Source organism: Dendronephthya gigantea, unplaced genomic scaffold (assembly GCF_004324835.1).
Source record: "Dendronephthya gigantea isolate DGI-Jeju-01 unplaced genomic scaffold, DenGig_1.0 000022F, whole genome shotgun sequence".
NCBI classification, from domain to species: domain Eukaryota; kingdom Metazoa; phylum Cnidaria; class Anthozoa; order Malacalcyonacea; family Nephtheidae; genus Dendronephthya; species Dendronephthya gigantea.
Window position 1 is genome coordinate 1048062 of NW_021163032.1, and position 13294 is coordinate 1061355.

Here is a 13294-nt window from a genome sequence, read left to right on the forward strand (position 1 = left end):
TTGGCTACTAGACAGATATTAGCTCATATCTGTCTAGTAGAGAAAGTAAACAAAATGGCGGAAAGATTTGGGAGTTGAGTGAAATAGAAATCCAAGCCTAGTTGATAATAGCACACCAAATGCACCGAAAGAGCGACAAAGTTTGTGTATATAATAAAACGGCGCTACGCGCCTCGTCGGCTATCAGCCGATATACGACTCGAGTTCGCAGAATAACTTCCATCATTAATCATTAACTGTTAAATATATTTCGTCAGCAAATGTAAATCTGACGTGCCACATTCATCGCTGATAAAAGTGCACGAGCAGGCAGTCCAGGTATACATATATGTCAATGGGTTCATCGCCTACAATCTGCAACCTTTGTTATCTAAACTAGTAGTCCACTAGCCTCGTCACCAGCCTCCCAAACTCGATATCTCGTTTTGTTCATCAATAATCATATAAATAAATTTTGTGTTAATGTGCGCTTGCGTGTGTGCGATTAAATATAAATTCAATTATAATAATTATATATATAATTCCTACTTGACTTCACAAATAATCTTTCCCAGTTTTCGTAGCCGTGTTGTTTTGGTTATGTATGTACTATGCGATTTAGCTTGATTGAAAATCACTGATTTGAAATGAATGGGTTATATGGGGTGGGCGTGTATTTGGGTGTATTATTCATTTGGCTAAACCCTCTCTTTCTGACCTTTTGCCTGCAATCAGGTTGGCAGGGGTCGATTAAAGACATCCATTATGGCTTTGTAGCCTGGAATATCGGGGCTTGATACAGGTATTCACTTGGTTGTTTTTTGCAACCTCGTCTTCGAAGGAGAAACAACGCATGTTCACACAAGATCTGATTTCCAGTCACACATTATGAAGCATTGTACGCTCTCGTCTGTTCAAATATACCTTGTTTAAAGAAGTTATGAAAAAAAGACAAATCCCACTTTGTCAGAGTTTGTCCTTCAGGAACATTGAGATGGCACGATCGTAGCGTTGAACACACGTTCAACATTTCACGGAGGTAGCTCTGGGTTGAAAAAAAGAAAATCATTTGCGAATGCGGTGGAAATGGTTCCACACACAACTTGGGGGGGGGGGTTGGAGCACCCCTGCGCACGCCCCTAGAAATCCACCTTTGGGTGAAACCAACTTAACACATTCAATCGACTGACCTCTAACATATCCTTGCGTACCATCACAAAGGATTCATTTCTGTTACCAAAAAATCTTCGCGGAGGGAAACTAATGTTGCGTATCTAAGAAACAAACAATCAACGTTACATGTACATTTAAAGACGATCAAAAGTTTATGTGATCATTGAATGAATCAATCTTACCTCTGGATGTCTGTGCTTAATATCATTGTGCATTTCTCGGAATTTCTTATATCTTCGAAACACTGTCCAGGTTTCATCGCCAACCGTAACCTTGGGAAATATGGTCATTCAAGTGAGAATTGTAGAAAAATATTACGAAATCTGAAACTTGTAAGGCATCAGTTAAATCATAATCACAAGGAAATTACATTTGTGTTTTGTGTGCATTACTAGTGGGTATATATGGTCGTGTGTATTTGATGTGATGAGAGAATATATTGATGGTTAAAAAATAAATTTAACCATGGTTAGATATATTTACCCTGACTTCAAAGACGTGATAGGAGACTCGCCCTATGCCTCGAATCCTGAAACGCGGTATTTCCACGTGGATCGCGTTTCGCTTATTATGAATCACAGAGGCTAGGAACTTCGATACGGGCGTCGGTGGGGGAGTTATAGAGGGCGGGGTGACGGAACCATCCAGGCTGGCCACGCTACCTCCACGTCGACGCTGGAAAAGAGAAAGTTTCTTTCGTGAAATGTCATTTGAAGAAGCAGTCACATTCTTGAAAGATGCCTCACCTTGTTGTCTCGTGATAAATAGCCTGCGATTTCAGGATCTTCTTCGTCGTCCTCGTCGTCAAATTCGCTGTGAATTGGTAAGTTCTGGAATGGCGTGGAGGAAATTACAAAGAGAATATTAAAATATAGGGTTAAGAAACAGGATTTTGTTCGATTGAATTCGACAGCTCTACACACAGAATACTCACAATCATGCTTGTATAATGAGTTACTTTGTGCTGAAGTTGAGCAATCTCTCTGAAAGATAACGTGAAAGATTGGAGTTGAGAAGATGCACTAGACTATTGGACAAAGAGCATTCACCTCATAATTTATCATTCCCCAAAGGCACACGATTATTTTACGACGAAACTGAGAACGTTGCGAAAGATGAAGTAAAAAACCATTTTTAGCCGTGCCCCCGGATTGCTCTCTGTCCATGTTCTCCTACGTCCTGACCAGCCATTTACCTCCACCACAACTCATCATTACCTGTCAGAAGTTTCCAATTGTTTCTTCAACTCGACGATTTTCTCCTGAGCTTCCTCTTTCATAAGGCTGAGTTCACTTTCCTTTTCTCGTATCACAGTTTGTATCTCGTCCATCTTCTCTCGCTCCAGGGCCAAACGTTCTTGCTCGACCAGTTGTTTTTCTTTATATCTTTCGCGTTCCAGTCGCTCGTTCTCGAGCAGCAGCTGCTGTTTCTCGAGTTCCAGTTTCAACACGACCTCTTCGTGTTCTTTGCGAGCTCGCTGGATCTCCAAAAACATGGCGGAATCCGTATCACTGTGTACGATATAAAAAAACACAGAGTTTCATAGATTAGCTCGTGTATACAGTATGTATATGGACATTAGTGAGCTTAATGACGTTTTTGACAACACAAACGCGTGAGTAACGTCAAAAGACTGGGTCAAGGATTGTGATTGGTGAAAAACAAAAACTTTACTTCCGGTCAACGTACGTGTTGTCAAAAACGTCACTTGCTTAAGTTAAGCTCACTATTGCCACCATCTCAATACCGGGGTTTTCGGATCAAATTTAACCAAAGTGTGTAAAGAGAGTTAAACTGAAAATATAAAACATCGCACACTACATAAAGAGGGAAACTCACCCCCAAAACATCGTACCTTTTTTTCACAGTTATACTTCTCTCGCCTTCAACATTTTCCACAAATTGCATCAGTTCTAATTTCTCTCCAGTTCGATCTTTCTGAAACACCTCTCGCATTTCTTTCAGGTCATTTTCGATTTTTTCTTTCTCGTTCTCATCCGCCATGACACTGTCTTCCAAGACCTTGCAACTGTTCGTGATCTTCTGCAGTTCCAGGCTCATGCTCTCCTCCTTCTCAGTGATCTCCGCCCGACCGGAGATGTTGACCACTTCGAGATCACTTATCAAATTCTCGACTTCCGGCGGTGTTTCCACGCCCTTTAATTTCCGTGCAATCGAAATCACACCAGCCTCGAGTTTCTGATGTAGTGCTTCCTCTTCAAGTCCTAGATCCTTCAATTTTCCTTTATCTTCTTGGAGTTTACTCTGAGCGTCTTCCAACATCGCCTTAAAATGGCTAACCTTCTTCGCATACTCTTTAATCGTATTTTGCTTGTCGTTTTTAAGTTCTTCAATTTTACTTCGTTCTTCTTCTAAATCAACCTCATTTTTAGCCTGTTTTTGTTTTAAATCCCTACTTGCAATCGCTAACAGTTCTTCTGTTTTCTTTTCCTCGATAATCGACTGTTCTTCCATCTCTTGAAGCACTGTTTTCTGCTCTCCAAGTCGAGCTTCAAGTTCCTTCGCCTCATTCTCGTTTCCAGTTTCCTCAACACTCCTCAACCTCTCAACTTTCTCTCCTAGTTCAACAACCTCGCGCCTCTTCTCAGCAATCGCGAGAGTCCTAACCTTATTTTCTTCATCAAATTTCGCCCGCTTCGCTTTCAATTCCTCATCGTCAACTCGTATCGCCTGCAACACCTCTTCTTCTAGTTTAAAAAGCTGTTCCTGTGCGACGTGAATAATCCTATCCTGGTCAGCGACCTTATTACTTAACTCCATCTCAGCTTCGGCTAGTTTATCTTCGGCGATGTCTTTTTCAGCTTCTAACTCGTTAAGTTGTTCCTCCAACATTTGTCTTCGTTCTCGTAGCTCTTTCTGGCATTCAATAACCTCCCAGTCCAAAACTTCCCGCTCGTTTTGAAGATGTTTTTGTAACTGAGATACGGCGTTTTGCCGTTCTTGTTGCAAGTACGAAATGCGTTCTTTTGATTTTAAAATTTTTCTCACAAGCTTAACTCTCTCCTCTTCAAGTTGCTCGTAATCTCCTGATTTGGTTTTTCCCTGAAAAAGAATTGCGTCAAGATAAGCTTTTGTATGTCTGACCATAGACAATCCAACACGGGTTGTGATTATCAAACAAATGGATGTATCCTTGTTACAAAAAGGACTCACCTCTTCAACATCCTTGTCCAACAAACAAAGATCATTTTCAAGTGAACCTAAAATCTCTTTTTCATCGTCTAATTTTCCAGTTTCCTTCTTCCAAATCATCTGCAAGTTCATCATTTCCTCTTCCCTTGCATCGCGAGTAATCTTACTTTCTGACTGCAGCAACAACAACCTCTTCACTTCGTTATCAAGCTCCTCAATCTTCGCTCGTTTCTCCTCAAATATCCTCTCCTTCACCTCCTCTATCTCTCGTTCCCTAACTCTTTCGGTGGTTGTGAATTGCTCTTTAAGCGACTCCAACTCGTCCTTCTGGCTTTCGATTTTCATCATACGACACTCCAACTCATGTTTGTAGATCAGTTCCTGTTTCCGACGGTCCGTTTCCGAGATTCGATGTTTTTCCTCCAATTTCTCGTACTCGACTCTTATAAACAATGTTTGATATTATAAACAGAGAAAAATTTACTTTTTTGTCAGTTTTTTTTTGTAATTGCATCTACTGTATATTTATGAATTTACCTTGTTTTATCTGCCCTCTCAGTCTGAGTGCTAACAATTGCCCTCTGTTGTTCTAATTCGTGTCTGTTGAAGAATGAAAGACTCGTCAAACTATTGCGAATACCCTTTTCCCGCCAAAAACCACACTTGATGGCAATACCTTGTTTCTTCCAGTCGTTTTGATTCTTCCTGAATCTGGGCAGCCAATTCATCTCTGCAAAAACAAACACAAAACTCGTACAGACTGCAACAACATTCAGACAAACCCCACAAGATAATCTAAACTCACTTAGCCTTCTCCAAAAGTAACGACTCCTCTTGCTTTTGTTTGTCCAAGAGATTTCTGTGAGGAAAAAAGAGATGTCTTGTAAATAGATATCTCGTATATATCGTGTTTATCTCGTGTTCAGTGCGAAAATATACTTGAGAAAACAGCATATTAGCAATGTAAACTACTAGAATCTAAGTTTACTTTCTAAAGCACGCTACAGCAAGGTATACAACCACTGTCCCGCAATCCCGGTGCCCTGTCTCGTCTGGAAGCCAGATTTTTACCTTGCTTGGTCTAGTTCCCGGCTTAGTTTCTCTTCGCGTTCGCTCCTGCAAGGGACAAAAACATTGATAAGCAACCGTGTTGATAAGCAACGAAATAATAGAAGCGTTACCCTGTGATGAAACCCCTCAGCAAATCCGACTCGCTACGAAACTTGGACACCATATTCACACGATTCACACCATTCTTATTCATAGACTGAACGAAAAAGGAAATAAAAATACCAAGTTCAGTGAAAGGTTATGTTTTGAAAAGCATTGGAAATGGGGGAAAAATAACTCAACTCTCAAACTTATTGAAAATACAAGTATAGGTAATTTTTACAATGGTACAGTTTTCAAGAAGTGACAATCATGCAAAGGCACTATTGGTGCTGTGGTACCTTTCTTTTTTCTCTTAATTCAGCAGCTTCTTGTGGATGATTGAATCGAAATAGATTTGTCTTCCCCAAAACGACAACATCACCTGAAACATCAACAAAGATCTCCAGTGTAATTCCTTAGACAAAACAATATTGAAAGCCCACCCAATTGACCCAAGGCTGACAGTGTTCTTTGACCAAAGACTTTCATCTCTTTGGGCAGAATAATGCCAGAATATGACCGGAGTGAAAACTGTTAATCAATGATTGTGCCCATAGATCCTTACCTTGGTAAAGTTTGGCAGGCTTTTCGATTTTGTTGCCATTGATAGTACAGAGGGAAGATAGAGGATTTAGGACAACATTGCCTGATGTGTTCTCGATAAAACAGTGTTCTTTGTCCGTGTCTGGACCGCTTATTACTGAAATATGAAAGACGAGAATTGGTTTGGTGTGGCGCGGAGCAGTGGGTATGTCACCACCGTATGGTTTGGTGCATGGTCAGGGCAATTTGGTAAAGTTTAATATGGTGGGATGTAGGATGGCATGATATGATATGGTCAAATGTGGCATGGTACATAGTAAGGCATGACAAGGTAGGATGTGAAATGATATGGTAGGATATAGCATGTTAAGATGTGATATGATAGGATATGGCATGGTTAGGTAGGGAATCGTATGTGGCATGGTATAATTAGAGATACTATTTTTGTGCTTTAAAAGCGTGACCTGACTGGTTTGGTAAAGCTATGGTGGAGCGTAGTATTGATTCGTATGGGGAAGACATGTCCTCACCGATATCCTGTTTTTGTGATGCGTCCTCCCGACCAACAGTCGTTCGACCTTCCTGTTGAATGCAATAAAAAGAAAATCTTATTTAACTCTTCTCTACATATACTCGATGGGATGATGCAAAATCCTAAAGTAATCTTAAAGAAAGTTGATTAAAAATATTGTTAAACAGCTTCAACAATGAGAATAATGACTGTACAGACAACTTTAGTAGCTACATATAACTGGTTATTAACAGGATGAACGTACTGTCAAATGATAAACCACGATTCCAGTACTGAAAAGATCATCGTCCACAACAACAAGATGGGGAAGACCCGAGTCCATTTTGATTCCAACACCTTCTCTTTGCAAAGCCATCTCTCTCTCCTAAAACACCACACGATAATCGATAAATGACAATGTCACCCAAAGAACACTTTCTACGCTCAAGCGATCACGTTGTGTTCAGGGGGTTATAAAAAGTGAAAATAACACGATGAATAAGATGTATCCTTATCTTAAGGCCATGTTACACGGTGCAACTTTTCTTACAATTGCAATGCAATTCTACTTTTGAGAGATGTAAATTAGTGAAGAGGCTTCAAAATATTAGTGTAAGAAAAGCCATGAATTGTTATAAAGACAAAGTTCGGTAGTTGCCAAATTTACATCTCTCAAAAGAAGAATTGCATTGCAAGTTGCAAGAAAAATTGCACCGTGTAATAAACAGGGCCTTTACCTCTAAAATCTTTTGTGTCTCTCTCCATCTGTCTTTCCACTTATCAGTGAGCTCGCTGACTCTCGCTTCGTTTTCAGATAACTTCTTTGCGGCCGCCAGCTCTGCTGTCCCTAGGGCTTCCTGTAGGTAAAAGTCGGAATGGTAAAAATTAAGAGACAATGTTTCCAGTCTAGTTCGCCTAAGGCATGAAAAAGAACAACGTTCTGGTTTTCTTACCGGGTTAACCATGGCTTTGAGGCGATCAATCTCTGCCTTGAGTTCTCGTATTAATTTGACGTTGGCATCTTCGTTAACCGTTGGTTTATTGATGATGTTTTTCGCGCGGTTGGCGTACCTCAAGGTGCTTAAAGTTTCAGCATAATTGATGTCGGCAGGTGAAATGGCTAAAAATAAACGACACAACGCGTATAGAGGGATTTTTTGTAACTGCTGAGCAGTTAGAATTGCCCCAAATAATGAAAGGTTATAGGTATAAATCTCAGGTATAAGGTCTGTAAGAATATCCTCATGAACTGGTCATGAGAAGCTGGGCAGAAGGGGGGGTGGGGGGTGGTGGTTGATTTCTGACTAAGTGTTTCTATTACCCACTACTGGAGGTGAGTTGTGAAACTCATGGTCTACGTAAAATCTCATAAAATCAATGTAGCGTGTGGTGTAATCACCGTAATGTATTGAAGAGATTTAGGAAGAAACTTGTATTCGACCAACTTACTTGCTATCATGACTGTCTTAGAGTTTCCTCCCAAACTGTCCTTTAGTAACCAGGTCAACACAGAATCCCGGTACGGAATAAAGATCTTCTTTTGTGGATGCATAGAAACATCAGCTGAAGAAAAAACATGAAATTAACACCTGTTGGTTACGCCAGAATCTCATTCGCACCTAATAACCTTGGCATTTGTAGGCCTATAGACTATAGCCAGCTAACCATGGGCATGGATTCGACATCCAAGCAGCCAGAAATGCTTCAGTTTATATACTGAGACACTTTACAATTTACTTTTAAGTTGCCAAATAGATATAACTGAAAGATCTTGCTAAACCCCTGTTAAAATTGTTTTGATAAGTTGGAACCATGGTCTGTGTATTATGAAAAGTATAATTAATGATCGTTAACTCTTTAATAGACGTGTGTTAAGAGTCATTATCGCACAGATGGCATTCAACATTTTTTTTGTCAACAGAGTAATAAAACGACGAAAATATTTTTGATTGTTTTGCCAAGGTCCTGCAGAACGTACTGAAACATAAGCCAAATTCATAGCTTTCATAAGACCACGTTTTTGGCTGCAAATACATTCCTTATAGAACTTCTATTGATTATACACGTCAAGCGGACAGGAAAATATGTAAACTGTAGTTACTGCACCCGAACGCACCATTATATATTATGACAATGAAAGCATAATGTATTAGAATGATACGTTAAGTCCTCGACTACATCACTCATCAGTTTATTGTCTTTTACACATGGAAGATTGTAATGGGGTGAAAGTCTGAGGTATTTGCATGTTTCACAAAGGCCCCCTTTACACGAGCCCGGGCTGGCTGCCAACCCGGGTTGGCTCACCAACCCGGGTCAACCCGTCTGCGAATAAATTACTAGTTGCGTTTACACGATAGCCGGGTTGGGACTTCACACCTCGCCAACCCGGGTAACCCTTCTCGAGACCCGGGTTGACCCGGGTTGGCTAGGTGTAAAGGTGTGAAAATTGTGCTAAATTCCTCATGTAAACACGGGTTGGCTTGACCCGGGCTCGTATAAACTGCGACATATGGACTTTGGAAGCAATTATCCTGTCACACGCGCATATCATATTGCATTGAGCGCGCGTAACTTCTCTCCGCTAGTATGGCAAGCAAAAGTAAAACCGGACAAAAATGTCTCAAAAAACCCGCAACAGCTCAGTTTCGGTGGTCACCCAAAATGCTCGAACATTTGATATTGTGTTTAAAACATTATAAGTCGAAGATGAACTACAAAAACGTCGACTTCAACTCGACTTCGACTTCGATGTTGTTGTAGATAATGAACAACAGCATCACACCGTGCATTTGAATGGCTGCTAAAAGCAGAAGCAAAACTGCAGAGGTAGAAACAATAACTTTCCTTCGTTTATCGCCAGTGTTGTTGTCATTGTCCGCCAATTTACACTCTGCTCCAGGCTATCACTCGGAAATATTCCCTAGCCAGCCCGGGTTGGGAATTGCTGACCCGGGTTGGCGAGAATGGTCTTCAACCCGGGTCCGTGTAAACACGATAAAAATATAACCACCTGTGGCGCACCAACCCGGGTTGAAAATCAGCCCGGGCTCGTGTAAATGGGGCCAAAGAAAGACATTAGGGTCATTTGAAAACTACTGACTGTATCGTTGTTTCTTATGATGTAAAGTCTGAAGCAGTGAAGATAAATCAATTCCTAAAAATCGGTAGCCTTTCCCAATCACGAAGTATTTTGAAAAATAATGCCTCAGGGAGTCAAGTAAAGGTTTTTTAAACTTTCCCGGAGGCTGTGAGGAAACTTTTGAACATATGGCTACGAAGGCCAGATGCGATGACTATCGCGCGGTCAAGCTTGCGTGTGGGTGTTTTGTGAGTCGGCGACTTATAGCAAGTCGAGGTCATTTTATCGATAAAATATATTTTCACTATATAGAATTCGACGCTAAATAAAATTCGAAACCTGTTGGCCTTGGCTTTAAGGCTGAAATATGTCCTAAACGACGAGGATTTTACCCATAAAAAACAGATTAACCCATCGCAACCATGTCCATTACCTAAGTGTGATATGACTGTTCCCAATGTGACCAGCGACTTGTTAATCAAACCACCTTCTTTCAATCTATCACCAGTAGCACCCGTAGCATCTGCGCGTTCACTAGACAGGAAAAATTTGAAGATAAGATCTAGAGCACATTCGTAGACTTCCCAGTTAGCACGTCACACATGTTATTCGTGAAAGGCTTGGTCTGCGTTTCAGTTTTCGTTATCCATAATATCTAATTCCACTATTGAAATATGTTCCTTCAATCCTAACGCCTTTCGAACAACCAGCCCCAGGACTCATATAAAACTAACCTTCCAGCGAGGTCCACCAGGTTAATTTTACTGACAGTCTCGCTTGGCATGTCATGGTCAAACTTGGCCTGAAATGAGAACATCAATTTAAACACAAATAGAACTGAATAACCTGGTGCATTTTGAACGTTTTATATATCCATCAGGGTTGTATTTCGAATCTGTACCTGTGTAAAACTGATGGTGAATATTGCATGTGATCTACTGCTGGTATCGTTCATATTTGTACTTGCTGTTACCCTGGTGCGTTAAGACAAGAAAAAAAGTCAGATGAGAAACCATGGTACTAGTTGAATTGGGAGGAACAGTCTTGGAGATTATAGTCCAGCGATCCCACCTTGCTCTGTTGGGAATCCAGGTTTTGCAACCCAGACAACCCAATAGATGGTTACTCTGAAATTGCATTAGAAATTCTACCCACCTAACATTACTTCCCTCAACCATGAGGTTGTGGATGCTTTCAAAGTCTGAGACAAGATGCTTTGTGAGGTCTGCAAGAGGCATGCAAAACAGAGATTATGATAAATGGCCTCACCCCTGCCACAATTAATTCAGGTGCAATCTGGTACCTTGAACATAAATTCCATCTCTTGGATGCTCTCGAACTTTCAGGTTGTGTTGTTGCATTCCCTTTGCTGGTGGACGAAGCAGATCTCTCACATGCTCCTTGTAGATCTCCAAATAACTGGATAGGGCAATGGGGAAATAGCATGTTGAAAACTACACACTTTATGCATTATGCTCTGCCTAATCCCAGAGATAAATTTAATTGAAAGACTATTATTATATCAAAGAAATCCAGGATAAGGTCAATACTTTGAGATCAGGGCTAGCTCTTACCTCACTTCTGTTCTATAAGAAACACCTTGGTCTTTATTTGCCTTCATTCTTGAAAACATTGCCTATTGGTATGGTGAACAATGAAATAAATCTTTCCCCTTGTTTTTTAATTTACATAAAACAAGTCACTATAACCTGTCTTCATGGATTACCTGACAAATTCTAGGAATAAGGCCTGGGTCTGTTTCCTAGAATAACATAATGTGCAATGGTAAGACACGAACTGTTACTATTAAAATTGCAATAAACAGGTCAAATCTTACAGAGTCTCCCATCATGGTGTAGGTCTTGCCAGAGCCTGTCTGACCATAGGCAAAGATACAAGCATTGTATCCTTCGAAAGCAGCTTTTAAAATCATTGTACCAAGATCATTAAACACCTGTAGAAACACATGTACATTTAATTTCAGTTGAAAATACTTGAAACCTGGATTTAATTAACAATATTTGCCATGATCATTAATCAAATCACTAGGGCATATATTTTTATGTAGCTACATCACAGATATCATATTTCCCCAAAGGTTGCAAAATCACAACTGCCTGCAAATGGTAAAAAACCAGACTTCAAATTGCAATGCTTTGACCTGGGTGATTTACAATTATGATGCAATTCATTTCATATGAAAATCTCAATAATATGAGATGTAATGACAGGATAAACATTGTATACAAATAAAATTAAACCAGTCATTGACGAAATTTGAATATTTGCACTTAAACTGTTAACCTAACATGATTTTTTCAACAATGATGAATTGTCAAAGCATGTGAGAAATGTTCTCATTTAAATTAGAACAACCCAAAATTAGTTATAATTTTCTTGTATGATTGCATGGCGACTTTAGTAATTATAATAACTTGTAGGTACACCACGTAAGTATTAAATACTGCAAAATTAGTTATTAATTTGCTACATTAGAATGTAAACAAAAAAGTGCTGCCATTTAAAAATATCGTAGAACTTCACAAACGACCGAAATTCAAGTGTTTAAATCGAATTGATATTGCTTGATGACAACTCCAATGTATCATAATAAAGCCGAACATCTCACGGCTCGTGACAGTTGGAAGATAAATTCCGGAAATAACTTGCACTAATAGAATATACGTACAAAACAAAAAACAAGACAAAACAGCATGGAATAGACAAAATATTACAAGAATACAAGGGAGATTCTGTTTACGGTTTCATGTAAACTGACTTCACCTTTTGCTACGAGTAACCGGAAGATAATTCCAATGTAAACTTTTTATTTCACAATGACATAGCCGGTGAAGTCCTATTTATAATTTTTGCTAATGTTTTACACGCGAAAGTAATAGATACCTTTTCTTGGTTTGAATAATTTCTGCTTCTGCGATCTGCGGACCAATACGAATGGTCGAATGTGAACTCTTTTACCTTCTCCACAGAACTAGCCTATGAATAAACCAAAAGTTTCATTTCGCGAAAGGTAAACGAAATCACAGTGTTTATGTCTAAACACGTTGCCTGTAGTTGTCATGCGATGTTATCCTTACCCTAAAATTCGATATTTTCGTCTTTTTCCCTTCCATTTCAATGATGAGAGAAGCACCTTTGTTATCCTCCCTACGTTAAAATTACGATTATATGTCATCAACCCTCTGGAAACGTAAAATATAGTTCAAAATATAGCGCCAAAGTATTTCCACACACCTTTGGTTCAATGGCCTTACACGAACGGCCACCTTTACCGACGCCATTGCTTAGTAAATACACCTGTAAAATCTTCAATGAGCTTTGAGTTTTAATCTTTAAATAAGAAACGAGTTTACTGTGGTGAAAATTAGTCGTTTTCTCCAACGAAAGTGGTGTAATTTAGTCGGCATTTTCTCATCCTTCAAAGCCATATATCATCTATTGATGATCACTCGATGTCACTAGATCAATTGACAATAGATTGTAGTTCCGGGGGTATTATACCCCGCATTTTAAAACTTTTTTGTATATGGTGAAGGATAAAGCTTCATAAAAAAAATATGAAATACTATTCGAAATTTGTAGACAGCCTCTACGTTTCACGTTAAAATATTTATATTTTTTATACAGCGTGTAAAGAAATTTAGTTTAGACAAGATATTTCGGGAGATCATCCTCGAAGG

General features: G+C 39.5%; 1 protein-coding gene across 4 annotated transcripts; it reads right to left on the bottom strand.

Moving 5' to 3' along the window:
• Positions 1 to 235: 235 nt before the first annotated feature.
• Positions 236 to 13091, bottom strand: LOC114522091 (kinesin-like protein KIF16B). 4 transcript variants are annotated; one of them, XM_028542714.1, is made up of 32 exons: positions 12849 to 13089; positions 12692 to 12761; positions 12498 to 12590; positions 11431 to 11547; positions 11320 to 11355; positions 11168 to 11229; positions 10897 to 11012; positions 10749 to 10818; positions 10495 to 10567; positions 10328 to 10395; positions 10027 to 10127; positions 7961 to 8074; positions 7465 to 7631; positions 7249 to 7368; positions 6777 to 6896; positions 6531 to 6582; positions 6023 to 6157; positions 5757 to 5839; positions 5487 to 5572; positions 5377 to 5421; positions 5111 to 5164; positions 4982 to 5035; positions 4843 to 4905; positions 4327 to 4747; positions 3008 to 4215; positions 2370 to 2663; positions 2087 to 2135; positions 1899 to 1982; positions 1636 to 1827; positions 1335 to 1424; positions 1170 to 1253; positions 237 to 1024 (listed from the first exon to the last, which is right to left on the bottom strand). In XM_028542714.1, the coding sequence occupies exons 1-32, from the start codon at positions 12893 to 12895 to the stop codon at positions 866 to 868; spliced, it is 4527 nt and encodes a 1508-aa protein (XP_028398515.1). In that variant the 5' UTR covers positions 12896 to 13089; the 3' UTR covers positions 237 to 865. The 4 variants fall into 4 exon arrangements, with proteins under 4 accessions (XP_028398514.1, XP_028398515.1, XP_028398517.1 ...); XM_028542713.1 differs by having other exon boundaries at positions 236 to 1024; positions 7249 to 7631; positions 12849 to 13090; XM_028542715.1 differs by lacking the exons at positions 237 to 1024; positions 1170 to 1253; positions 1335 to 1424; ... (1 more) ...; positions 1899 to 1982; positions 2087 to 2135 and having other exon boundaries at positions 2589 to 2665; positions 3009 to 4215; positions 7249 to 7631; positions 12849 to 13091.
• Positions 13092 to 13294: the final 203 nt, after the last annotated feature.